Source organism: Anomaloglossus baeobatrachus, chromosome 6 (genome assembly GCF_048569485.1).
Source record: "Anomaloglossus baeobatrachus isolate aAnoBae1 chromosome 6, aAnoBae1.hap1, whole genome shotgun sequence".
In the NCBI taxonomy this organism is placed as follows: Eukaryota; Metazoa; Chordata; class Amphibia; order Anura; family Aromobatidae; genus Anomaloglossus; species Anomaloglossus baeobatrachus.
This window is the reverse complement of record NC_134358.1, coordinates 183,269,253-183,294,526: the sequence shown is the minus strand read 5'-3', so window position 1 is coordinate 183,294,526 and position 25,274 is coordinate 183,269,253. Positions and strand designations below refer to the sequence as shown.

Genomic DNA, 25,274 nt, shown 5'->3' with positions numbered 1-25,274 from the left:
TAAGGGAGCGCAGCGGAGCTCGGGTGCTGGCGGTGACAGGATGGTTTGGGGTGCAAGCCGAGCGGGGGGCGTAGCCTGGCTTGGGAGAAATTTACCTAGCAGGCTGTGCATGCGTAAGAAACTATAAAGGCGCCCCGGTTTGGATGGGGAGGCTAGGGTTAAGGTCCGCAGAGGTCTCAGAAACTGCGGGGGCAGCATTGCTGGAGAAAAAACGCAGCCCTTCATTTTTATTTTTTTTTTTTACAGTAGGGCGGCTGGCCGCTTGGGACCGGGCAGGAAATGCAGGGGTACAGCTTGGGAAAAAAAACACGCGCGCGCAAACGGGGAGGCGGAGGACTGAAGGCCTGAGGCAGGCCAAAGCAGGGGGCTAGAGTAGTGGGCGGCCCACCGGGAGCGCAGCGGAGTCTTACCTGCGTTGTGCCGGCGTCGCTGTGATCCTCGGCCCCATCCTGCCTGCCGGAGAGGTGCCTGTGGAGAACTGCTGAGCGCTTCTGCGCTGTGGTCACCACGATCCCCTGCCTGGGCCCAGGGAAGAAGTGAATGCTGGGGAGGCCTGGATTTACTGAGCGCTCCTGCGCTGCAGCTGTGATCCTCTCCCTGGATCCTGCATCGTAGGGGACGCTGGGAGGAATGTGGGGCGTGCAGCAGGACTGAGCTGGCTGTCTCCGGGCAGAAGAAGAGGGGGGGGGGGCGGAAAAGCGCGCACACGCACAAATAGGGGGGCGGAGCGCTCCAGCCTGAGGTAGGCCCGAAGCCAGGGGCTAAATTACTGAGCGGCCGCCGGGAGCGCAGCGATGCGCGCGGAGAAGATCCTACCTGCGTCCTGGCGGCGTCGCTCTGATCCACGGCCCCATCCTCTGATGCTGCGGCTGCCGGTGAGTCCAGTCTGCCTCTGGGAGACACCGGCGGGGAGGGGGGGGGGGGGGAGCGCTGGGGAGCTTGTGGAACGCTGCAGAGCGCTCCTGCGCCGCATGAAGAAATCCACTGCCTGGGCCCAGGGTAGAAGGAAGAACGCTGGGGGGAGGCCTGGTGCTGTGAGCGCTCCTGCGCTGCAGCCTGTGATCCTGACATCTGGTCCTGGGTAGCAGAGATTCCTCGCCGCCTCCACCAGAAGCACCCCTTGGGACGGTACCATAGGGGCCGACGGGGAGTGTGCACTTACAAAAATAAAAATGTTCAACCCCAAGCAGCCCCTGGGCCGGTACCATGGGGCAGGAGGGGGATAGGGCATGGCGTCTCGAGCCTCAGACAACCCTGGGGACAGTACCCGGAGGGGAGGAGAAGGCGAGGGTTCTCTCTGATGCGGGGACTTTAACCCTGCAGAAGAGACAAAAAACCTAGAAAGATGAGAAGGCGGAGCGGCGCCGTATAGCACGAAAAAAAGGAATAGCCTAGGCAGAGGTTGGCCCACAGAGATATGGGCCCACTTCAGCCTCCTACAACACTAAGCAAAAAACTGGCATAGATCCGCCTCCGGCTCAGGTTGTACACTGCTAGGGAGGAGTCAACTTTTTTTTTATGTCTACTTAGTGTCAGCCTCCTAGTCACAGCAGCATACACCCATGGTCCTGTGTCCCCCAATGAAAGCGAAAGAATTTTTCTCTATTTGAAATAAATAACAAAAAAAAACAACCTCTTTCACCACTTTATTCAAGTCCCCAAACACCCTTCCATGTCCCACGTAATCCACAGAGGTCCCTCGACGCTGTCAGCTCTGCTACATCAGAAGCTGACAGAGAGCGGTCACAGACCACGATCGCTCTCTGTGAGCTCCCCTCAGCGACTGAAATGAGTCGCGCTATCAGCGATTACGTCACTCAGGTTACCCGCGGCCACTGCTCTCAGCGGGAGGACTTCTGCTGTGGCCGCGGGTAACCTCAGTGACGGCACCGCTGATCGCGCGGCTCACTGCAGTCACTCAGGGGATTTGCGGTCACCGGTGACCGAAAATCAGGCCATACCACACAGAGAACCGCGGGATGACAATGAAGTCGGGTGACGTTCATCCAACTTCATTCTGATCGTGCGGCTCTGTCTGTTTCTACTGTCAGCGGCTATTCAGCTCTGCTACATCGCTCTGGCTGTGTCTGCTGTCAGGAGCCATGTAGAGCTCAATGGCAGATGACAGCTGCTGAGGAAAAAAAAAAAAGGAACACACGCGTTACACACACTATGCAAGTCATTAAATAATTTAAAAAAAAAAAAAGCATCGCAGTTGCATTGCACAGTGAACTAAAATCGGCCGAGTTTTTTTTCAGGCAACTAGGACCGATTTTAAAAGCATAGGTGTGTTTCCAGCCTAATGCTGTTTAAAGCACACCAATCACCACGATTTCCCTATATAACCTAAAGCCAGTGCTATGCTGGCACTATCATCCGGATTCTAGATATACACCTTCAATTGTCAGCTAGGATGTATAATTTTTGAAACACAAGCAAGTAAAGTTTGCAAAATGAGCAGCTTCTTGAATGACGGCAGCTGCCGACCAATTGATAGCTAGGATGGGATTTTATAGTGACTCCCTCCCCCCCTGCCTATCCATCCTCCCTGTTTATGCTAATTCTAGAAGGACCTGTGCTGATGTCATACCCATGTGACCAGAAGGGACGGGGCCTCAGCCAACATAGCAGATACCAAGAAGCAACATTATTTTCTTTTGGCTGAGGCCACGCCCCTTCTGGTCACATGGGTATGACATCAGCACAGGTCCTTCTAGTCACTTAGGCTGCTTTCACACCTCCGGTTTCTGCAATGCGGCACAATCCGGCACTTTGCAGGAAAATCGCAACCGTTTTTTTTTGCTGCCGGTTGCGTTTTTTTCTGCATAGACTTTAATTAGTGCCGCATTGTGCCGCAAGGCCTTGCGTTCCATCCGGTTTTTGCCGCATGCGGCAGATTTAGCCGATGTGCCAGGCAACGTTCCATCCGGCCGCCGCGTTTTTTCGTGCGGCAAAAAAACCTGCATTGCGCCGCATTCGGCCGATGCGGCGCATTTTTCAATGCATGCCTATGGCTGCCGGATGCGGCGCGATGCGACAATAACCGCATCCGGCCGCCGCATGCGTTTTTTGCCACTGCGCATGCTCAGTAGCATGCCACAAGCGGCAAAAACCGGACTGGCCGCAAAGGAAAAACTTATGCAAAGGATGCGGTGTTTTCACCGCATCCGTTGCATAGCTTGCACAGCCGGATTGAGCCGCAGAGCTCAAGCCGGATGTGTGAAAGCAGCCTTAGTATTATTATTATTATTATTATTGTTTATTTATAGAGCACCATTGATTCCATGGTGCTGTACATGAGGGGGTTACATACAGAATACATGTACACGTTACAATAGACAGACTAGCACAGGGGGAAGAGGGCCCTGCCCTTGCGGGCTTACATCCTAAAGGATTTTGGGGAGGAGACAGTAGGTGGGGTGTGGGTGGGGCGGCAGCTCCGCACGGGGGTGGGGCGGCAGCTCCGCACGGGGGTGGGGCGGCAGCTCCGCACGGGGGTGGGGCGGCAGCTCCGCACGGGGGTGGGGCGGCAGCTCCGCACGGGGGTGGGGCGGCAGCTCCGCACGGGGGTGGGGCGGCAGCTCCGCACGGGGGTGGGGCGGCAGCTCCGCACGGGGGTGAAGCAGTGAGGTCATTGAAGGTTATAGGCATTTCTGAACAGATGAGTCTTTAGGTTCCGTTTGAAGCTTGCGAGTGTAGTAGATAGTCTGACGTGTTGAGGCAGTGAGTTCCAGGAGACTGGGGATGCTCGGGAGAAGTCTTGGAGTCGGTTGCATGAGGAGCGAATGAGAGAGGAGGATAGAAGGAGATCTTGGGAGGACCGGAGGTTACGTTTTGGAGTGTAGCGAGAGATTAGTTCAGAGATATATGGAGGAGACAGATTATGGATAGCTTTGTAGGTCAGTGTTAGTAATTTGAATTGGATACGGTGGAAGATTGGGAGCCAGTGGAGGGACTTGCAGAGAGGAGAAGCGGGGTGGTATTGAGGAGAGAGGTGGATCAGTCGGGCAGCAGAGTTAAGGATGGACTGGAGAGGGGCGAGTGTGTTAGCAGGGAGACCACAGAGGAGGATGTTGCAGTAGTCGATGCGGGAGATTATGAGGGCGTGCACTAGAATTTTTGTAGATTGGGGATTGAGAAAAGGGCGGATTCTGGAGATATTTTTGAGTTGAAAACGGCAGGAGGTGGTGAGGGATTGGATGTGCGGTATGAAGGACAGGGCAGAGTCAAAGGTCACTCCGAGGCACCGAACTTTGGGTGCTGGGGAGAGCGTGATGTTATTAATTGTAATGGATAGATCAGGTGGAGAGTGCAGGGGAGATGGAGGAAAGATGATCAGTTCAGTTTTGGCCATATTGACCTTTAGGAAGCGAGAGGAAAAGAAGGAAGATATAGCAGATAGGCACTCTGGGATTCTGGACAGCAGAGATGTGACATCTGGACCAGAGAGGTAGATCTGAGTGTCATCAGCATATAGGTGGTACTGGAAGCCATGGGACTTTATGAGTTGTCCCAGGCCAAATGTATAGATAGAAAAAAGTAAGGGTCCCAGGACAGAGCCTTGAGGGACACCAACAGAGAGAGAACGGGATGAAGAGGTTGTGTGGGAATGGGAGACACTAAAAGTGCGGTTGGAGAGGTATGAAGAGATCCAAGAGAGAGCGAGGTCTCTGACACCAAGGGAAGAGAGGATCTGTAGTAGGAGGGAGTGGTCAACAGTGTCAAAGGCTGAGGATAGGTCTAGAAGTAGGAGTACAGAGAAGTGGTTGTTAGCTTTGGCGGTAAGTAAGTCATTTGTGATTTTAGTCAGGGCAGTTTCAGTGGAATGATGTGGACGGAAGCCGGACTGTAGGTTGTCAAAGAGAGAGTTAGAGGAGAGGTGGGAGGAAAGTTCAGCATGGACATGCTGTTCCAGGAGTTTTGAGGCAAGTGGGAGTAGCGATATGGGTCGATAGCTGGTAGTAGAGGTTGGGTCGAGGGAAGGTTTCTTTAGGATAGGTGTGACTGTTGCATGCTTAAAGGCAGAAGGGAAGGTACCAGTTGTTAGAGATAGGTTGAAGAGATGGGATAAGGCGGGAATAAGGATAGTGGTGAGGTTGGGGAGGAGGTGGGATGAGATGGGGTCAAGTGCGCATGTAGTGAGGTGCGCTTTTGAGAGAAGATGTGCAAGCTCTCCTTCGGTGATAGTGGGGAGGAAGTTTATGGGGGAGGGGCAGTGGTCTGTTATATAAAGGGGTTGTGGTGGTTCAGCAGAAAAGGCTTGTCTGGTTTGGTCGATCTTTTCTTTGAAATATGTGGCAAATTCTTCTGCGGAGATGAGGGAGGTTGGAGGGGGCAGCGGTGGGCGAAGGAGGGAGGTAAAAGTGTTAAATAGCTGTTTGGGGTTGTGTGTTAAAGAGGATATGAGGTTTTTGAAGTAATTCTGTTTAGCCGAGGTAAGGGCCAAGCGAAATGTGTGAATTGCATTTTTGAATGTGGTGAAGTCTTCCTGGGAGTGCGTTTTCTTCCAGCGCCGCTCTGCGGCTCTAGACACTTGCCGTAGTTTTTTAGTGAGGCTGTTGTGCCAGGGTTGTCTATTGATTCGTCTTGCTCTGCCGTTCACAAGAGGAGCGACTGAATCAATAGCTGATGTGAGAGTGGCGTTGTAGAAAATGGTGGCACTGTTTGTGTCGTGGAGTGAAGATATGGAGGACAGCGGTAGGATAGAGTCAGAAAGGGTGTGTATGTTGATGTGTGCAAGGTTTCTGCGGGGGTGTGATATGTGCTGGACAGGGGGGGCAGGTGAGGAGGACAGGGCTGAAAAGGTCAGCAGATGGTGGTCAGATAAGGGGAGAGGGGAGGTAGTGAGGTTAGATAGAGAGCAGAGACGGGTGAAGATAAGGTCTAGTGTGTGGCCATCTTTGTGGGTGGCAGAGGCGGACAACTGAGTTAGACCAAAAGATGAGGCGAGGGAGAGGAGTTTGGAGGCCGCTGACTGGCGGGTGTCCGTGGGGATGTTGAAGTCACCCATGATGATAGTGGGGATGTCAGCAGAGAGAAAGTGTAGAAGCCAGGCGGAGAACTGGTCGATAAAGGCAGTGGTTGGGCCCGGGGGTCTGTATATGACGGCCACTTGGAGGTTGGAGGGAGAGTAGATGCGGACAGAGTGCACTTCAAAGGAAGGCAGGACAAGGGAGGGTAGAGGTGGCATTGGGGTGAAGCTGCAGTTGTTAGAAAGGAGGAGGCCCACTCCTCCACCCTGTCTATTGCCAGGGCGAGGGGTGTGGGTGAAGTGGAGGCCGCCGTAGCACAGCGCAGCAGGGGAGGCAGTGTTGGATGGTGTCAGCCATGTTTCGGTGAGGGCCAGAAAGGATAGATTGCTAGAGATGAAGAGGTCGTGAATGAAGTGCAGTTTATTACAGATGGAACGGGCATTCCAGAGCGCTCCAGAGAGAGGGGGCTGCGGAGTGGCAGAGAGGGGAATGGATTTTATGTTGGAGAGGTTGCGGTAGTTACTACTAGATGGGGAGCGGTAGGGGGGTGATAAAGAGGAGTGTCCCATCTGTGGGGGTCCAGGATTGGGAGATATGTCACCAGCAGTGAGGAGAAGTAGAGAAAGGGAGAGCAGGTGGGAGAAGGAGAGTGGACGGCCTGGTCTGCGCGATACTAGAAGCGATCTGCGGTTTAGGAGCAGGTCAGCAGATGAGGACAGGTGGGGAGGTAAGAGGGAAGGGGAGATGAATATTTGTTTGGAGAGTGCTGGGGTTTGGGGATAGCGAAGGAGAGTGAGGAGGAGTGGAGCAAAGACTGTGAGGGCGTAAGTGAACATGGTGTGAATTGGGTTTTCAAGTGGGAATAAGGGGGAAGGAGCAAAATGCAAGTGAAAGACACAGTTAAAGAAGTAGAGTTCACCTTCTGGTCACTTCTGGGACATTTCTGGTATATTTCTGAGCACTTATGAAGCACTTGAAGACAGAGCATGAGAATAGATTAGGATCTGTGCAGGAAATTCAGAGGGTCAATTCAAATGAACAGTGTTCATACCAATATCAGAAACAGCTTTAAGTGTGAAGACAGAGCATGAGAATAGATTAGGATCTGTGCAGGAAATTCAGAGGGTCAATTCAAATGAACAGTGTTCATACCTGTGAATGAGACAGATGGATTGTCAATATCATAGATGAATGATGGCCATGGAGAAGTCACTCCACAGAATTACATCTCTGCTTTCTGGTATATTTCTGAGCACTTATGAAGCACTTGTAGAAGTACACAGACCAAGGTACACAGACCTAATGCCCTAAATTTATACCAGTCTCATTACACAAGATGAACAGCAGGTGAGCAAGAGAGAAGGAAGCAGATCAAAGAGTTACACCATGTATGGAAACAACTCACAGGAGAGAAGACAACACATAACTAATTACACAGCAGAGATAGGTCAGTTTAACATACCAATATCAGAAACAGCTTTAAGTGTGAAGACAGAGCATGAGAATAGATTAGGATCTGTGCAGGAAATTCAGAGGGTCAATTCAAATGAACAGTGTTCATACCAATATCAGAAACAGCTTTAAGTGTGAAGACAGAGCATGAGAATTATTATTATTATTATTATTATTTATTATTATAGCGCCATTTATTCCATGGCGCTTTACAAGTGAAAGAGGGTATACGTACAACAATCATTAACAGTACAAGACAGACTGGTATAGGAGGAGAGAGGACCCTGCCCGCGAGGGCTCACAGTCTACAGGGAATGGGTGATGGTACAATAGGTGAGGAGAATAGATTAGGATCTGTGCAGGAAATTCAGAGGGTCAATTCAAATGAACAGTGTTCATACCAATATCAGAAACAGCTTTAAGTGTGAAGACAGAGCATGAGAATAGATTAGGATCTGTGCAGGAAATTCAGAGGGTCAATTCAAATGAACAGTGTTCATACCTGTGAATGAGACAGATGGATTGTCAATATCATAGATGAATGATGACCATGGAGAAGTCACTCCACAGAATTACATCTCTGCTTTCTGGTATATTTCTGAGCACTTATGAAGCACTTGAAGACAGAGCATGAGAATAGATTAGGATCTGTGCAGGAAATTCAGAGGGTCAATTCAAATGAACAGTGTTCATACCAATATCAGAAACAGCTTTAAGTGTGAAGACAGAGCATGAGAATAGATTAGGATCTGTGCAGGAAATTCAGAGGGTCAATTCAAATGAACAGTGTTCATACCTGTGAATGAGACAGATGGATTGTCAATATCATAGATGAATGATGACCATGGAGAAGTCACTCCACAGAATTACATCTCTGCTTTCTGGTATATTTCTGAGCACTTATGAAGCACTTGTAGAAGTACACAGACCGATTCTATAATAAAATTAGCATAAATAATGAGGACAGACAGGCAGGGGGTAGGAATCACTATGAATACCCACCCCAGCTATCAGCTGACTGCTGTCATTCAAAGAGCACTTGCTTGTGTTTCAAAAACTATACATCCTAGCTGACAACTAAAGGTATGTAAAGAATCAGCATTATAGCCCCAGTATAGCACTGGCTTTAGGTTATATAGGGAAATCATGGTGATTGGTGTGCTTTATACAGCATTATGGTAGGTCGTTCATGATCCCACTGACAATCATTACATGCGAGATTACAATGTGATGCTCCCAAGCAGTATGGCAAGTATCACATGTAAGGCTAGTATTTTGGAGATTATGTATGGGTTTACTACTAATTGTTATGATGTACTTGGTCTAAATTAAGATTACCAAATATTACTCAGCAAGTAGTTGGCCATCACAGTAGTGCCCCCATGAATAGTCATGATAATACTGTGCCACTAACCTGATTTTTGTGGAGGAGCTTCTCAGCACAGAGACCATGTCTTTGGTCTCCTCTTATGATATATATTACTTGTTTTGAACTCTCACCCAGACAATAATCATCAAGTACTTGGGCGCTTCTCTAGGATATGTTTATATGGGGAAGATTTGCAATATATTTTGCTGATTCAAATCCACAGACAAAATCCAGAGATGCAGATTTGCCATGAAATGCTTCCTAGGATTTAATACGGATTTTATCTTAACACAAGTTGGCATGGCTCAGAATTAAAAATATTGAAATGTACAAGCTGATTTTAACGTGCAGCATGTGGATGATAATTGTTAAAATCTAATCCATTTTACTGTCACTGTAATACCCTGTGGATTTCTGCACACAGATTGAGACAGGCTATGTGCACAAGTAGCTTTTTTTTGTGTGTAGATTTACTGGATATAAAAAAAAAAAAAAAAAAAAAAAAGCAGCTGAAAAACCATGCGTTTTTTCATGCTTTTTTTTCCCTCAGTCCTGGCAATCGCGGCTGTTCCTGCGCTGTAACCCTGCAATCACTGCTGGTTCTCCAGCGGATGTTACAGCCGAGACCAGTCTCTCCCCGTCAGGAGTGCTGCTCGCACTGCTTCCGCCAGCTTAACCCCCTGAATGCTGCGATCAATGTGATCGCAGCATTCAGGAAGCAGGGAGAGGAATTGCTTACCTCACCCTGGCGATTGGGTTCCTGCAATATGATCAGTGACCCATTGCTGTCATGGCAACCCTGGGTCATCACCATGACGACCCCGGGTTACTGAGCTACGGATCGCCTTACAGACCTTGCTGTATACATGGTCTGTGAGGAGATCTGTCAGTGCTGCGAGTGCAGTGCTGAACTTGTAATCCACTGCAATAATCAATCACTGCAGTGAGAAAAAAAAAAAAAAAAGCAGAAACAATTGACATGTTGCTTATTTTTTCTGCAACAAAATCTGCAAGGAGAAAAGCAGCAGAGTGTGCACAGCAAGTCAGGATTCTCCTAGACTTTGCTGGCATGCGTTTTCCCTTGCAGTATTGATTAAAATGTGCAAGGAAAAACACATGAAAAAAAAAGCAACGTGTCCACAATGCTCAATCAAATCTACAAATAATTTTGACAACACTGAAAAAAAGGCAGCAGCTGGGACAGTAAGCCATTCTCCCTGAAAAACCAAAGCACTACAATTATAAAGGACTTGTACAGTATTGGGGTAAAAATGGCTGCTTTCTTCAACAAATAGTAGGAAAATTTCCAAGCCTGTCAATGAGCACCCAGTATAAAACTTTTTCCCAGCTCCATTTCAGGACTTAGGTTGTATTTGGTTTTACAACTCAGTGCCAAGTGTATACAGTATATCACAAAAGGGAGTACACCCCTCACATTTTTGTATATACTTATACATCTTTTTATTGGACAACACTGAAGATATGACACTGATACAATATACAGAAGTCAGTGAACAGCTTTATGGCAGAGGTCACACACGCGTATGGCATGTGATGTGAGAGCATCAGATGCGATATGCTATTGACCCTCGGCTCCTGCTCTGCTGTGAGCCGAGTGTCATGCGACTGTAATCCGTTCCAGAGATCAGCTCACAGCTGTGGAGGAGAGGGAGAGATTAATTCCTCCATCTCTTCCATTGTCAGCCTGTGCTTATATCTCATTGCACTTAGATGTCATCCGAGTGCAGGCTTATGCTCTTGTTTCTCTCGCACCCATAGACTTGTATGTGTGCGAGTGATAGGAGACTCACAGACAATTGCAGCATGCTGCGATTTTTTCCGCAGTCCGATTAAGGCTGAGGAAAAACTCGTAGATCTGAGCTGCAGCATTGTCTTACATGGGGCCGAGTGCAACGCGAGATTTTCTCACTGCACTTGTGCGAGTCATACGCCAGTCTGACTCTACCCGATAACCGTGTAAATTTGGTGTGCCCTCTAAATAACGAAACATACAGCCATAAATGTCTAAATCTCTGGCAACAAAGTACACCCCTAAGTGAAAATGGCCAAATTGTGCCCAATCGGCCATTATCTCTCCCCGATGTCATGTGACTCAGTGTTACAAGCTCTCAGGTGTCAATGGGGAGCAGGTATGGTAAATTCAGTGTTATCACTCTCTCATACTGGTCCCTAGAAGTTCAATATGGCACCTCAAGGCAAAGAATTTGCTGAGGATCTGAAAAAAAGAATTGTAGCTTTACAAAGATGGCCTAATTAAAATAAAAAAAGCTGTCAGCTTACCACTTTTAAAAAAAGATCCATTGTAGCGGATTCTGAAGGTGCCAGAGAGTAAATTCAAAGAAAGGATCCACCAAGGTATTATCTTCAGAAAATCATCCTTTATTCGGTACTTGAATTAATATAGGTGTGCAATGCATTCCTGACTGCTGCCGTGGAGCTGAAAATTAACACTGGAGCTCCATTGCATTGTCAGACATCAGAGTACACTGCGCACCTGTGCTTTGTCTCTTGTTTGGGCACCGGCCACACTAAAAATGTACACAACTATCTAATATTCTCACAGCAGTAATGCAATGACAAAGTAATCTTATATTATTGCGTGCCACTGGATATGCTTTTGCAGTTCTGTTTTTTTGGTTGGCGCCTGTTCATGATCAGTTTTCTGAATAGTTGTTGTACATTTTTTCTGACCAAGCACTCCACCTTAGGCTAGGTTCACAATTCCGTTGTTTTGCATCAGTCACATGCGTTGCTTGACGCTTGTGAAGGATGCGTTGTACAACAGATGACAAGAGTTGTCATGATAAAGCGGATTCCATTGTAAAACGAGAGAGAGAGAGAGAGAAACGATCAGCTGATCATTCACAATAGCCGGCCGCCAGCTTTTGAGAGCGATCAACTGATTGCCCAGCTTCTGTGAATGATCAGCCAGCTATTGTGAACGATCAGCTAATCGCTCACAGAAGCCGGCGGCCGAGAGATCAGATGATCGTTCGGCCACCGAGAGAGACACATTCATTTGAATAATTAAAACACAAGATTTGAGCATGCGCAGTGAAAATATAAGGATTCCGCTGCTCAAAAAAAAAGTTACATGCTGCGTTCCTGCCGCCTGACGGTCAGCCCTTCCCAGAATGCAACACAAGGGCATCAGTCGCAATCCACCGCTCATACAAGTCTATGGGAAACAACAGAATCCGCCAAACGGATTGCGTTATCAGAGCAGCGGACTGTGACTGATCATAAACAACGGAAATGTGAACCTATCCTTAGGGGTACTTTGCACACTACGACATAGCAGCTGCGATGTCGGTGGGGTCAAATCGAAAGTGACGCACATCCGGCCTCGCTGTCGATATCGTAGTGTGTAAATCCTTTTTTATACGATTAACGAGCGCAAAAGCGTCATAATATCGGCGACGTCGCAGGGCAGGTAAGTCCATGTGAAGCTGCCGTAGCGATAATGTTCGCTACGGCAGCTATCACAAGATATCGCTGCTGGGACTATCGCGCTTGACATCGCAAGCATCGGCTTGCGATGTCGCAGTGTGCAAAGTACCCCTTATAGTCAGGGTGTGTCCACCATCATATTTAGTCAGGAACCTATCTGTCCAGACATGCAGGTTTTTAATCGCACATCAAGGCATTTAAGCTTAGGTTCCCGATATAATCAGATCGCCTTGTTGAGGTTTTCAGGCTTACATGGATTGGCCAATACATAAGCTAAGAATCTCTCTTTGCAAGTATTTCTAAAGCAGTAATGCAATGCCCATGTTGTTTAGCTCATGCATATTACCTATGTATTTATCCCTTTTATTTTCTCCTAATATTCTTACAGCAGTAATGCAACACCAAAGGATCCTTATATTATTTAGCCGCTTGCCCAAAGCTTCTATAGTTCGGTTTTCGCTTTTGTCAAGTCCAAGACATTAGACTATCTACTAAAGGGTTAAACCACTTTCCACAAACCTATGTGGAATATTAATAAAGTAGCAGTTCCATATACTGCTTCAGTGTAAACATTAGATAGAATAAGTAACGCAAATACAGAAGAAGCATTTTTACTTTTTATTTTTCATGTCAGATGTATCATTGTGCCTTTTTTAAAGAAGCCCTCACATTAGCTTTTCTCTTTCTCAATCTGTGTATGCAGCATACTATTTGCCAATACTCACCTACTGCCATGCTGCTCCTCTTCTGAGTAATGTGGCCGCTCGTTATACTAGCAGGCTCACTATGCGTGAACCGGAAGTTGTTTTTTTTTTTGCAATGTAAGTCTATAGAATCTCATTCTGACCCTCCATAGACTTACATTGTAAAACCCACTTTCAGGTTACACAGAGCAGTGCGACCCTGATAGTCTGATGAGCGGTGACATCACTGGGAAAAGAAGGGGAACGGCACTGGATCCTAGAGAAGGTGGCGGTAGGAGAGTATATCAATACACTCCCAACATACACATATATAGAGAGAAAAAGAAAAATACATTCATGGGAGTGCTTCTTTAAGTCCGGCCATAATGCATTTGTTGATCATACCTATATACAGTATATATTTAATACAAGAAATTAAATATTAAAAACAGGTCACATGTTATCAGATAGGACTTTAAAGGGAATGTGTCACCTAGAATCAAGACTAGGATGTGAAATATATAGCTTATTTTCTGAATTATTTTTTTCTAGTACATTGTCTGATTGTGTAGCCAGTCATCTTGCCTCAACAGCTGCTCTGCCTGTGCAGACTTATTTTACACCAGCCACATGGAGATCCTGTAGTGTAAAGCTCTTCATTGACTTCTATGGGTGAGAAATGCTCTGTGCACAGGTCAATATGCAGGGAAGTCATTTCTGTAAACAGGCCTAAGCAGTCATGTAAATCCTGCCTGTGATGACGGGCACACAGGATCCATGTTCATCGCTCTGACATGTAGTAGGTCAGTGACCGGACAACGTGTTTGTGAAAAAATAAAGTTTAATTTTAGTTGTATATTCCACATAACATTTTGGGTTAAAATGATACGACAGATTTAAAATTTCCTTTTATCTACTGGCAATTTACCAGCACAGTTTAAAATAAAGAAAATTTCCCTGTTAATAAAATTAAAAGGGACTAAAAAGAACGGTGACAGAAGCACAAGTGGGATCCTAAACCTTACAACGCTCTACCCATGTTGGAAATACACCAAACAATACACACAATTCATTTAAACGATGTTGTGCTGCTTAGTTTACATGTATGACAAAGGCATCCAGTGCGTGTGTGTGCCCACAGTCTTGGATACGCCAACATAAATCTTTTCAGTCATCTCTTCCATAATCAATAGTATTCAGCTCCTTCGCTACACTCTGTGCCAACTCCATTGTACCAGCTGCTACCACACGACAAGACATGAGGTCGAGAGGTCCACCTGGAGAAGAACACATTTTCATCAGCAAACACAGTTTTGCAGTGTATTTGCCAGGGCATAATCTATAAAAACACAATATAGTAAATTCTTGTTGGAAGGACTGCTGACATCACTAATCACCTCCCCACCACTTCTCAGGGCCTGGCCAGGTCTGCTCACAAAGCTCTAGTGATGACATGACATGGGACTGCTGTGGCCAATGATCACAAGTTAGTCAGCACACACTGCGAGTAATACGGAGCGAGTGTAATGCATTTATACAAAAAAAAAAAGCAAGCATTCTACTCGGACGAATATTACTCTATGGGGCAGCTTCTACCATGTTTCCCCGAAAATAAGACATCCCCCACTGCAGGACACTTCATTATAGGCAGCGGGCACCCCCAGAAGAAAGAAGACAGAAGAAAGAAGACCCCCGATCATACTTACCAGACACTGACCGGGAGCAGGTCAGCGCATCAAGGTCCTGCAGCGGCGGAACACACACACACACACACATCAGATCGCATCCACACACTCACAACATCCGGCGATATCGCTTGCTTCTTTGGCGGCGATGCTGTGCGTGCAGTGATCTTCCAGGACCTGCCAAAGATCACATGGCCGGAAGCATGTGGTATCTCCGGATGTTGTGCGTGCGTGAGCGCGTATGTGCGATATCGTCAGTGTGTGTGAGTGTATGCGATCGGATGTGTGCGTGTGTATGCTGTCTGGTGTGTGAGTGTGTGTGTGTGTGTGTGTGTGAGTGTATGCGATCGGATCTGTGAGTGTCGGCAGAAGGCAGAGGAGCACGGCGTGCAGCACAGCTGCTGGGACCGCCCACCGGAGGGCACAGGGAGAAGTGGGGGTGTGTGTGTGAGTGTATGCGATCAGATGTGTGCGTGTATACTGTCTGATGTGTGAATGTAAGCGATCGGATCTGTGAATGTCGGCAGGAGGCAGAGGAGCACGGCGTGCAGCACAGCTGCTGGGATCGTGAGGTGGGTGGGAAGAAGTGGGGTGGGTGTGTGTTTGTGAGTGAGTGTGATCTGATGTGTGTGTGTGTGTGTGTGTGTGTGTGTGTGTGTGTGTGTGTGTGTGTGATCTGATGTTAGCCAGACGCAGGGGAGGCGTGCAGCGTACCTGATAGGAGATCACAGAAGGATCTGGGAGCCATACAGACACCCTGGGCTGGTAAGTATGACGATCCTGGGATGGGGGGCGGTCTGCTTTTTGTGGGGGGTAAACTTACCCCCAACCATGTCTCCTCGAGAATAAGACACCCCCTAAAAATAAGACCTAGTGTTTTTTTCAGGGCAAAAAAAAATATAAGACAGTGTCTTATTTTCGGGGAAACAGGGTATAAGTGATTGCTTTCTCTGTCCGATTGAGGCTGAGAAACAGTCGCAGCATCCTGCGGGTGGAATGCAATCTTATGGGGCGAGAGAAACATCACATTGTTCTCGCGTTACACCGATGTAAGGCAAGTGCAGTGTGTTTCTCGCATCAGCCGTCAACGAAGGAGATAAATCCCTCCCTCCCCTCCTCAGCGACGGCCCTCCCCCTGCAGCTGTGGTCTGATCGCATGATCGGATCACAGTCACATGACACTTAGCTCCCACTGTGCTGCGAGCATGTACCGAGTGTCATGCGAGGACTCGCACAAATCCCCGTGTGGCCTCAGCCTTAGCGTAAGGTGAGCACTGTTCACTATTATTTTACATCACTGTAGGTTATTAAAGAAAAGCAAATCCCACATGAAAAAAATATCACATGCCATTTTTCTGCTTAGAAACGGATTCGCTCTTGTCCAGGGTGTCAAGGGAAGAAATTCTTATATATCATTCTGTTTGCCAAAATGTCTAGTGTACATGATGTAAAGTGGATCATTTCGCTCAATATGTTGCCTTATGCAAGGACAGCATATTACAGCTACAGGGCGGCACGGTGGCTCAGTGGTTAGCACTGCAGTCTTGCAGCGCTGGGGTCCTGGGTTCAAATCCCACCAAGGAAAACATCTGCAAGGAGTTTGTATGTTCTCCCAGTGTTTGCGCGGGTTTCCTCCAGGTTCTCCGGTTTCCTCCCACACTCTAAAGACATACTGATAGGGAATTTAGATTATGAGCCCCAATGGGGACAGTGTTGCCAATGTATGTAAAATGCTGTAGAAATAGAAGAAAAGTCTCTTCAATGAATATTCCATCTGCTCTGTAACAGTGTCATCTCATCTGTGTATCCAGCAGTGTCTTGAATGAAGGGTTTTGCTCCCTCATCTGAGAGTAGCATAATGTAGGGGCATACACCCAGATTCCAGCGATGTGTCAGTTACTGAGCCGTTTGCTGTCATTTTGGTAAAAATCAATGTTTTCTCTGCTGCAGATTTACCAGATATATAGAGCTCATGAATATGCTGGACTACCTGACAGCATGCCAAGTAGTCCTGTAAAGATAATCTACTGCTGATCTACAGTAATTTCATCAAAACTACACCAAGCACCCCGGTATGTTACACATCACTGAAATCATGATCTTTGCCCCTACGTTATACTGCTTTCAAATTAGGTGGCAAACAAAAAAAAAAAAAAAAAAAGCTTAACGGGGCCGTGTTACAGTTTTCTGAGTTGGATCAGTGCTCTGTGAAGTCTAACAGATTGCTATGGATCAGTGGAAGTCTTACTTTTCAGATTTCTATTTATTAGTAAAGATGTACCCCACTAACTGCTTTAAGTCTCTGTCACATGGCTTTACTAAAGATCACATAATGCAGATTAATTTCTAATAATACTAATATTAATAATAATATTTATTCACTTATATAGTGCTATTAATTCCACAGCGCTTTACATACATTGGCAACAGTCCCCATTGGGGCTCACAATCTAAATTCCCTATCAGTAGGTTTTTGGAGTGTTGGAGGAAACCGGAGACCCCGGAGGAAACCCACGCAAACATGGGGAGAACATACAAAACTCCTTGCAGATGTTGTCCTTGGTGGGACTAGAACCCAGGACCCCAGCGCTGCAAGGCTGCAGTGCTAACCACTGAGCCACCCTATATTACACTTGCTGAATAGCACCATGTTTTTGTATGAATACAATAAAAGTAATTATGTTATAAAGCAGATTAATCTGTGACATTTCAAAAAGAAATTTTTGTTGGTCAAGAAATGCATTTACAAGTAAGGATACCACTTACCTGAAGTATCTATCACAAAACCCCCAGCTTCCCGAATTATTACAGTGGCTGCTGCCAAGTCCCAGCAGTGCAGCCCAAACTGGTAATAGGCATCAGCAGCCCCTGATGCTATGTGACACAGGGCTAGTGTGGCACTACCAATCACTCGAACCCTGGGAAGATAAAAAGAAAAAAAAACAAAAAACAATTCTTGTAATTCAGTCATCTCTCTTTTAATAAAGGGTTATTCCCATCTCCAATATCCTACCCCAATATGTAGTAGGCATCAGGGCTGTGGAGTCAGTAAGCCAAACCTGTGACTCTGACTCCTCAATTTCCCTTGCACCGACTCAGACTACCACATAATTTGCTTATATTTAAGTGAAAAATGTATTTTAGTACCATGTGGAAATCAGACATTTAGGCTATGTGCGCACTGGGAAATTGAATTTTCTTGAGAAAATTCCGCATGCTCTCAAAGATTACCGCACCCGCGGTAAAAAACCGCGGGAAACCGCACCCGAAAACCGCATGCGGTTTGCTGCGGTTTTACCGCGGTATTGTTCGCAGTATTGCCGCGTGCGGGTTGGGATGTGCTTTATTGCATTCAATGCAATAAAGCACATTGAAGAAAAAAAAAAAAAAAAGTCATTTAATTCTGAGATAGTAGATAGACAGAAGAATAGATAGAGGGATAGATAGAGGACAGATCGCTGCATTTCCCACGGTCGGCAGTGAGTTCACATTACCGGCCGTGGGAAATGACCGGTAATTACCTCTGCTGTCTGCGGTTTTCATTCAGCGCTGTGTCTGTGACAGTCGCGGCTGGATGTAAGCAGCGCAGGACCTGTGGATTACGCCGGAGCTTTGGTGCGGGAGGGGTTAATAAAATGGTGAACGAGGCTTGTTTGTTTTATTTAAAATAAAGGATTTTTCGGTGTCTGTGTTTTATTCACTTTACTTACGGGTTGATCATGTCAGCTGTCTCATAGACGCTGCCATGATCAAGCCTGGAGTTAATGGCGGTGGTCCCCCACCATCATTAACCCCTTGTATTACCTTGCTGCCACTGCTACACGGCAGCAAGAAGAGCCGAGGACACGCCGATGCTGCCGCATAATGCATGCGACAGCTGCGGCTGATATTCTCGGCTGCGGGAGGGGGAGTGAGGCGGGGGACATTATCTCTGCCCCTCTCCCTCCCCAGCCTGAGAATACCGGCCCGCCGCTGTGTGCTTACCTCGGCTGGACGGTAAATATGCAGCGGAGCCCACGTTCTTTGTTTTCTATATTTCCGTTTTCTTTCTATGTGTGTTCTATGTGTCTGTGTTCTATGTGTCTGTGTGTGTGATCTGTGTGTTTACTCTCTGCACGGCTTCCTCTTCCTGTAATGACATCACTTCCCTGCAAACCGCAGACAAGCGATGTACATTACCGGAGGTAAACCGCGAAATACCGCAGGGAATAACGCAGGAAAACGCAGTGAACCGCACAGAATTTGCTGCCTGCGTTATTCCCTGCGGGATTTCATGATTAACATTGGAGTCAATGGAGTGAAATCCCGCAGCGATGTGCGGAAAAGAATTGACATGCACTTGTTTTTGCTGCGGGATTCCCGCAGCAAAACATGCAACGGTCAAATTCCGCCCAGTGCGCACAGGATTTTTTTTCTCCATAGGATTTGCTGGTGATTCACTGCAGAGATATTATGAACATTTTATGCAGCAAATCCGCGGAAAATCCGGTAAGTGCGCACATATATTTTATCATAAAAATGATTAAGGCTATCTAAATATCTCGATTATTGTATGGTTCTACTTATTGGAATAAAACTTTAGAACACAAAAAAAACCTAAAAATTGTAAATATGTAATATAGATTACACACAGTATATATTATAATATATCTATATCTATCTCACTATGTAATACACTATGTAAGTGGCAAAAAAAACAACAAAAACAGTTTTCAACAAAAACATACTAAATAACATTTGTGCAGTCCATGAATTTGTTGTAAGAAATAGAATTGCCTCCATCAGATCCTCCTTCGCAGATGACCTCAAATCTGACCTAATAATTTTAAGACTCGAGAACAACCTCTCTACAATAACTTGGGTTGGAGGCAAAGCCGTAACCACATGGGCAACATCTCTAACAATTTCCGGGTATAAAGGAATTGCCTCATGCACACAGTCAGTTTTGATGAACGGTTGAATTTTTCTATTTCTTTGAGAGCAAGTGAAAAATTTTGCTGAAATATGGTCAATCTGCTGCTATAGGAGACTGAGTGAAATCCTTTTCCTTGCGGCAACGCTATGACAAGTATTTGGATGACATGGAGCAGGCAAAGTTAAACTCCTCATCTGATGAGGATGAAGATATGGCAGCAGTAGCACTGTCAGGCCCCAAGTCCTCTTGCGCCTGGCAGTCCTGCAGCTGCTCATCCTAACTGCTACCTCACTCAAAATTTCTTTTCCTTTAGTAAGCTGTTGATCATCAAGCAGTATACGATGACTTGGGTCCACATAAACAGCTGCCAGATGAATTTTATTTTCCAATAGCTGTGTTTCTCTCCGTTTTATTGAAGCAGAAATGCCATCTGTGACTAAACCTCCTCTTTGGGACAGGCAAAATAGCAAGTTCTTCCACACCCTTAAGAAAATGCCAGGAGTAAAAGCCTCAGCTTGTAATTTTTTTAGTCATGGTAAATGGGTGATTAAGCAATTCCTTCAATTCAGCCACCTGTGTCCATTGACCTTCATTTAGGGTTACCTGAGGGTTCACCATATCTATAAAGGGTACTTTACACACTGCGACATCGCTAGCGATCTCATTAGCGATGTGAAATTCTAGATCGCAAGTGCGATCATTTGAGATCGCACATAGGTCATTTTACGCATGTGAGATCTCGAAAGATCGCACTTGCGATCTAGAATTTCACATCGCTAACGAGATCGCTAGCGATGTCGCAGTGTGTAAAGTACCCTTAAGAAACGGTTTTACTTCAAGCAATCACTCAATCATTAAATAAGTGCTGCCCCACTGAGTGACTTGATCGACAATTGCCCCTTTCCCCGCATGTCTTTTCAAGATGGAATCAATTTTAGGAGTTCTAGCGGCAATATACAATTTCCTCACTTTTCCAATCAGATTTCCAGCATGTCCCTCTTGCAGACTCTTATTGTCAGCTGCAGCGTGTGCACAACACAGCGCATGTGATGAATATGAAAGGGTTTTGAAGCGGCTTCAACAAGATCATCTAATTCTAAAGTATCATTTTGCTGTTCTTCTGTTGTAATATCTGTTTGTTCCTTAGTTACATGAGCAGCACTGTGGCTCCATCTCAAACATACTAAATCCTAAATTGTCTTCTAGCTGTTGTTCATTGCTCTCATTCATCAGTTTAATTGTACTTCTGTTCGAAGCATTGTCCGTTACAATAGCAAGAACCTGTTCTTTTTTGCGTTCCTAATCTTACAGAACTTTTTCCACTGAGACCTGGAGAAACTGGCTGGTGTGATGAGCTTTAGGCTATGTGTACGGGTGCTCGTACCTGCAGATGTATCTGCAGGTACGAGCGCATGTTTCCCGCAGCTGCCCGCCGGCGTCCGCAGCTATTTTTAGCTGCTAGATTACAGCGGAATAGCTGAGGGAAACCATGCGGCTTACCTGCGGACGTCCCGGCCTCTTATCTCCATAGCGGAGGGCCGGGACATCCGCAGGTAATGCCGCATGAATAATTGACATGCAATTATACATGCGGATGCCTACATCCGCAGCATGGTCGGCAGCCGCACTTTCCGCAGCGTGGACACAGCACTCCTCATGTCCCATAGGATAACATGGGGAGTGACAGTACATGCTAAAACCTGCGGATTTATATGGAAAATCCAGAAAAATCTGCAGGTTTTCCGTGGCAAAATCCGCAGAAACAAGGTCCCGTGGGCACATAGCCTTAGTATCTTTTACTGCCAGTGTCTTGGTAACAATTTCTTTGTTGTCACAAACATATCGAACATAGATGGCAAAATAGTTCAGTGAAATGCAATTACTCTGGGCATCCCAGCAAAGACAATGGGTTTCAAGATATGACATTCAGACACTTCGTTTTGTGAGGATCCGTTTTTGGGCTCAAAAATGGATCCTCACAAAGAATGAGCAGTCAGTTTGTGTGGTGTTTTTCTAATCTGCTTTTGCTATTGAAAACATTATCTAGGAGCTCAAAAACCTTTCAGGTGATGCGGTTTTTTAGAAAGCTGATCTGCTTTTGCAGCTGAAAAACGTATCCTCAAAAAACACAGCAAAACCGCTGTGTGTGAATGTAACCTTAGATCAGCAATAGAACAGCCATTTATAGGACATTTCATAACTTTCCCAAATTCCTATGAAAAAATATTCAGCACATTCTGCATTGAACTACTGTACCCAATTTATTATATATTTTAGGAGTCGGAGTTGGTCCATTTTATACTGACTCCGACTCCACAGCACTGGTAGGCGTAGTAACAATAACATTAGAAAATACCTCCAATTAGAAATGTAAGATAGTTCTGATATAGCCATGTCTCTTACCTCACTTGCAGGGCATTACTGCTCAGGTATCCATTGTTACGGCCACTCAAATAGTGACAGTTGCTTGTGGTTGTAACCATGTTAACCTAAGGCACGGTGGCTCAGTGGTTAGCACTACAGCCTTGCAGTGCTGGGGTCCTGGGTTCGAATCCCACCAAAGACAACATCTGCAAGGAGTTTGTATGTTCTCCCCGTGTTTGCGTGGGCTTCCTCTGGTTACTCTGGTTTCCTCCCACACTCCAAAGACATACAGATAGGGAATTTAGATTGTGACCCCAATGGGGACAGTGTTCCTGATGTATGTAAAGTGCTGCGGAATATATTAGCACTATATAAAAATAAAGATTTATTATTTTATTTTAAGCTGCAATTCCCTGCACATGAGGTAAGAGAAATGGCTATAATCAGGAGACCTATACTACATTTCTAATTGAAGGTTTTTCCTATTATTACGGCTACTACATATTGTGATAGAATCTTGGAGATGGGAATGCCCCTTTAATTCATAGATTTTCAAAGTACACCAGCCTTGTCATTTCTGAGATCATTTTAATAATGTATTTTGAGTTCAGGTGACTAACTTTTAAGCGTATGTAAGTTTTGAGAAAACCAAAAATAAGTGTGATGTCCATGTACCAGAAGAAGGGAATTTTGTTTACTTACCGTAAATTCCTTTTCTTCTAGCTCCAATTGGGAGACCCAGACAATTGGGTGTATAACTACTGCCTCCGGAGGCCACACAAAGTATTACACTCAAAAGTGTAAGGCCCCTCCCCTTCTGGCTATACACCCCCAGTGGGATCACTGGCTCACCAGTTTAGTGCAAAAGCAAGAAGGAGGAAAGCCAATAACTGGTTTAAAGACCAATTCAATCCGAAGAAACATCGGAGAACTGCAACCATTCACATGAACAACATGTGTACCGAAAAAAACCCTAAGAAAACAGGGCGGGTGCTGGGTCTCCCAATTGGAGCTAGAAGAAAAGGAATTTACGGTAAGTAAACAAAATTCCCTTCTTTGTCGCTCCATTGGGAGACCCAGACAATTGGGACGTCCAAAAGCAGTCCCTGGGTGGGTAAAAGAATACCTCGTGGTAGGGCCGTCAAACAGCCCTTTCGTACAGGTGGGCAACCGCCGCCTGAAGGACTTGTCTACCTAGGCTGGCGTCTGCCGAAGCGTAGGTATGCACCTGATAATGCTTGGTAAAAGTGTGCAGACTCGACCAGGTAGGTGCCTGGCACACCTGCTGAGCCGTAGCCTGGTGCCGTAATGCCCAGGACGCACCCGCGGCTCTGGTAGAATGGGCATTCAGCCCTGAGGGAACCGGGAGCCTAGCAGAACGGTAGGTTTCAAGAATTGGTTCCTTGATCCACCGAGTCAGCGTGGATTTGGAAGCTTGCGACCCTTTACGCTGACCAGCGACAAGGACAAAGGGTCCATCCGGGCGGCACAGGAGCGCCGTGCGGGAATGTAGATCCTGAGTGCTCTCACCAGATCCAACAGATGCAAATCCTTTTCAAATTGATGGACTGGATGAGGACACAAAGAAGGTAAGGTGATATCTTGATTGAAATGAAAGTGGGATACCACCTTAGGGAGAAAGTCCGGAATCGGACGCCGAACCCCCTTGTCCTGGTGAAGACCAGGAATGGAGATTTGCATGACAGCGCTGCTAGCTCGGACACTCTCTGAAGAGACGTGACCGCTACTAGAAAGGCCCCTTTCTGTGAAAGACGGAAAAGGGAAACAACTTTCAAAGGCTCGAAAGGCGGCTTCAAGAGAGTCATTAGAACCTTGTTCAGACTCCAGAGCTCTAAAGGCCGCTTGTACGGAGTGATGAGAAGACAAACTCCCTGCAGGAACGTGCGTACCTGCGGAAGTCGGCTAGGCGTTTCGGAAAAAATACAGATAGCGCTGACACTTGTCCTTTAAGGGAGCTGAGCGACCAACCATTTTCCAACCGAGATTGTAGGAAGGAAGGAAAAATAGGCGATGCAAATGGCCAGGGAGAAACTCCTTGAGCAGAGCACCAAGATAAGAATATCTTCCACGAGCTGTGGTAGATCTTGGCGGACGTTGGCTTCTTGGCCTGCGTCATGGTGACAACCACTCCTGAGATAATCCTGAAGACGCTAGGATCCAGGACTCAATGGCTACACCGTCATGTTCAGGGCCGCAGAGTTCAGATGGAAAAAAGGGCCCTTGAAACAGCAAGTCTGGTCAGTCTGGTAGTGCCCACGGTTGGCCTACCGTGAGGTACCACAGATCCGGGAACCCCGACCTCCTCGGCCAATCTGGAGCGACGAGGATGGCGCGGCGACAGTCGGACTTGATCTTGCGCAGCACTCTGGGCAACAATGCCAGAGGTGGGACACATAAGGTAGCCGGGACTGCGACCAATGTTGAACTGAGGCGTCCGCCGCCAGAGCTCGATGATCGTGAGACTGTGCTATGAAGCCGGGACAATGTTGTTGTGCCGTGACGCCATTATGTCGACGTCCGGCATCCCGCAGCGGCGACAGATCTCCTGAAACCCGTCCGGTTGAAGAAATCATTCCCCTGCGTCCATACCCTGGCGACTGAGGAAGTCTGCTTCCTAGTTTACCACGCCTGGGATGTGAACTGCGGATATGGTGGATGCCGTGTCTTCCACCCACGTCAGAATCCGCCGGCTTCCTGGAAGGCTTGCCGGCTGCGTGTTCTTCCGTGGTGGTTGATGTATGCCACCGCTGTGGAGATATCCGACTGAATTCGGATGTGCTTGCTTTTCAGCTACTGCTGGAAGGCTTGTAGGACAAGATACACTGCTCTGATTTCCAGAACATTGATCTGAAGGGTGGACTCTTGCTGAATCCACGTACCTTGAGCCCTGTGGTAGAGAAAAACTGCTCTCCACTCTGATAGACTCGTGCCTGTCGTAACTACCGCCCAGGATGGGGGTAGTAAGGACCTTTTTTCTGACCCTGAGGTGGGAAGAAGCCACCACCGTAGAGATTCTTTGGCCGCCTGATAAAGGGAGACGTCTGTCGATGGGCGTCGACCTCCCGTCTCATTGGCGGAGAATGTCCCATTGTAGTGGACGCAGATGAAACTGCTCGAAAGGGACTGCCGCCATTGCTACCATCTTACATGAGAAGTGCATGCGGCGTCTCAATGTGTGCGACTGATCCTAAGGAGAGATTGCAGCCTTGTCTGTAGTGAACGCTGTTTGTCTAGCGGAAGCTTCACTATCGCTGAGAGAGTATGAAACTCCATGCCTAGATATGTTAGTGATTGGCCCGGGGTCGGATCTGACTTTGAAAAGTTGATGATCCACCCGAACTC

The 25,274-nt window shown here is 46.8% G+C and overlaps 2 protein-coding genes across 2 annotated transcripts in view; one reads left to right on the top strand and one right to left on the bottom strand.

Annotated features, from left to right (window-relative positions):
* The window catches only part of MPPE1 (metallophosphoesterase 1), a 299,670-nt gene that overhangs the window by 105,968 nt on the left and 168,428 nt on the right, over positions 1–25,274 (top strand). The window lies entirely within an intron of this gene.
* The window catches only part of IMPA2 (inositol monophosphatase 2), a 38,436-nt gene continuing 26,932 nt past the window's right edge, over positions 13,771–25,274 (bottom strand). Inside the window, exons 7-8 of the mRNA XM_075314565.1 lie at positions 17,399–17,550; positions 13,771–14,224 (exon numbers count right to left, since the gene is read on the bottom strand). Of these exons, the coding sequence (XP_075170680.1) occupies positions 14,115–14,224; positions 17,399–17,550 (262 nt within the window). The 3' untranslated portion in view covers positions 13,771–14,114. The remainder of the gene's footprint in view (positions 14,225–17,398; positions 17,551–25,274) is intronic.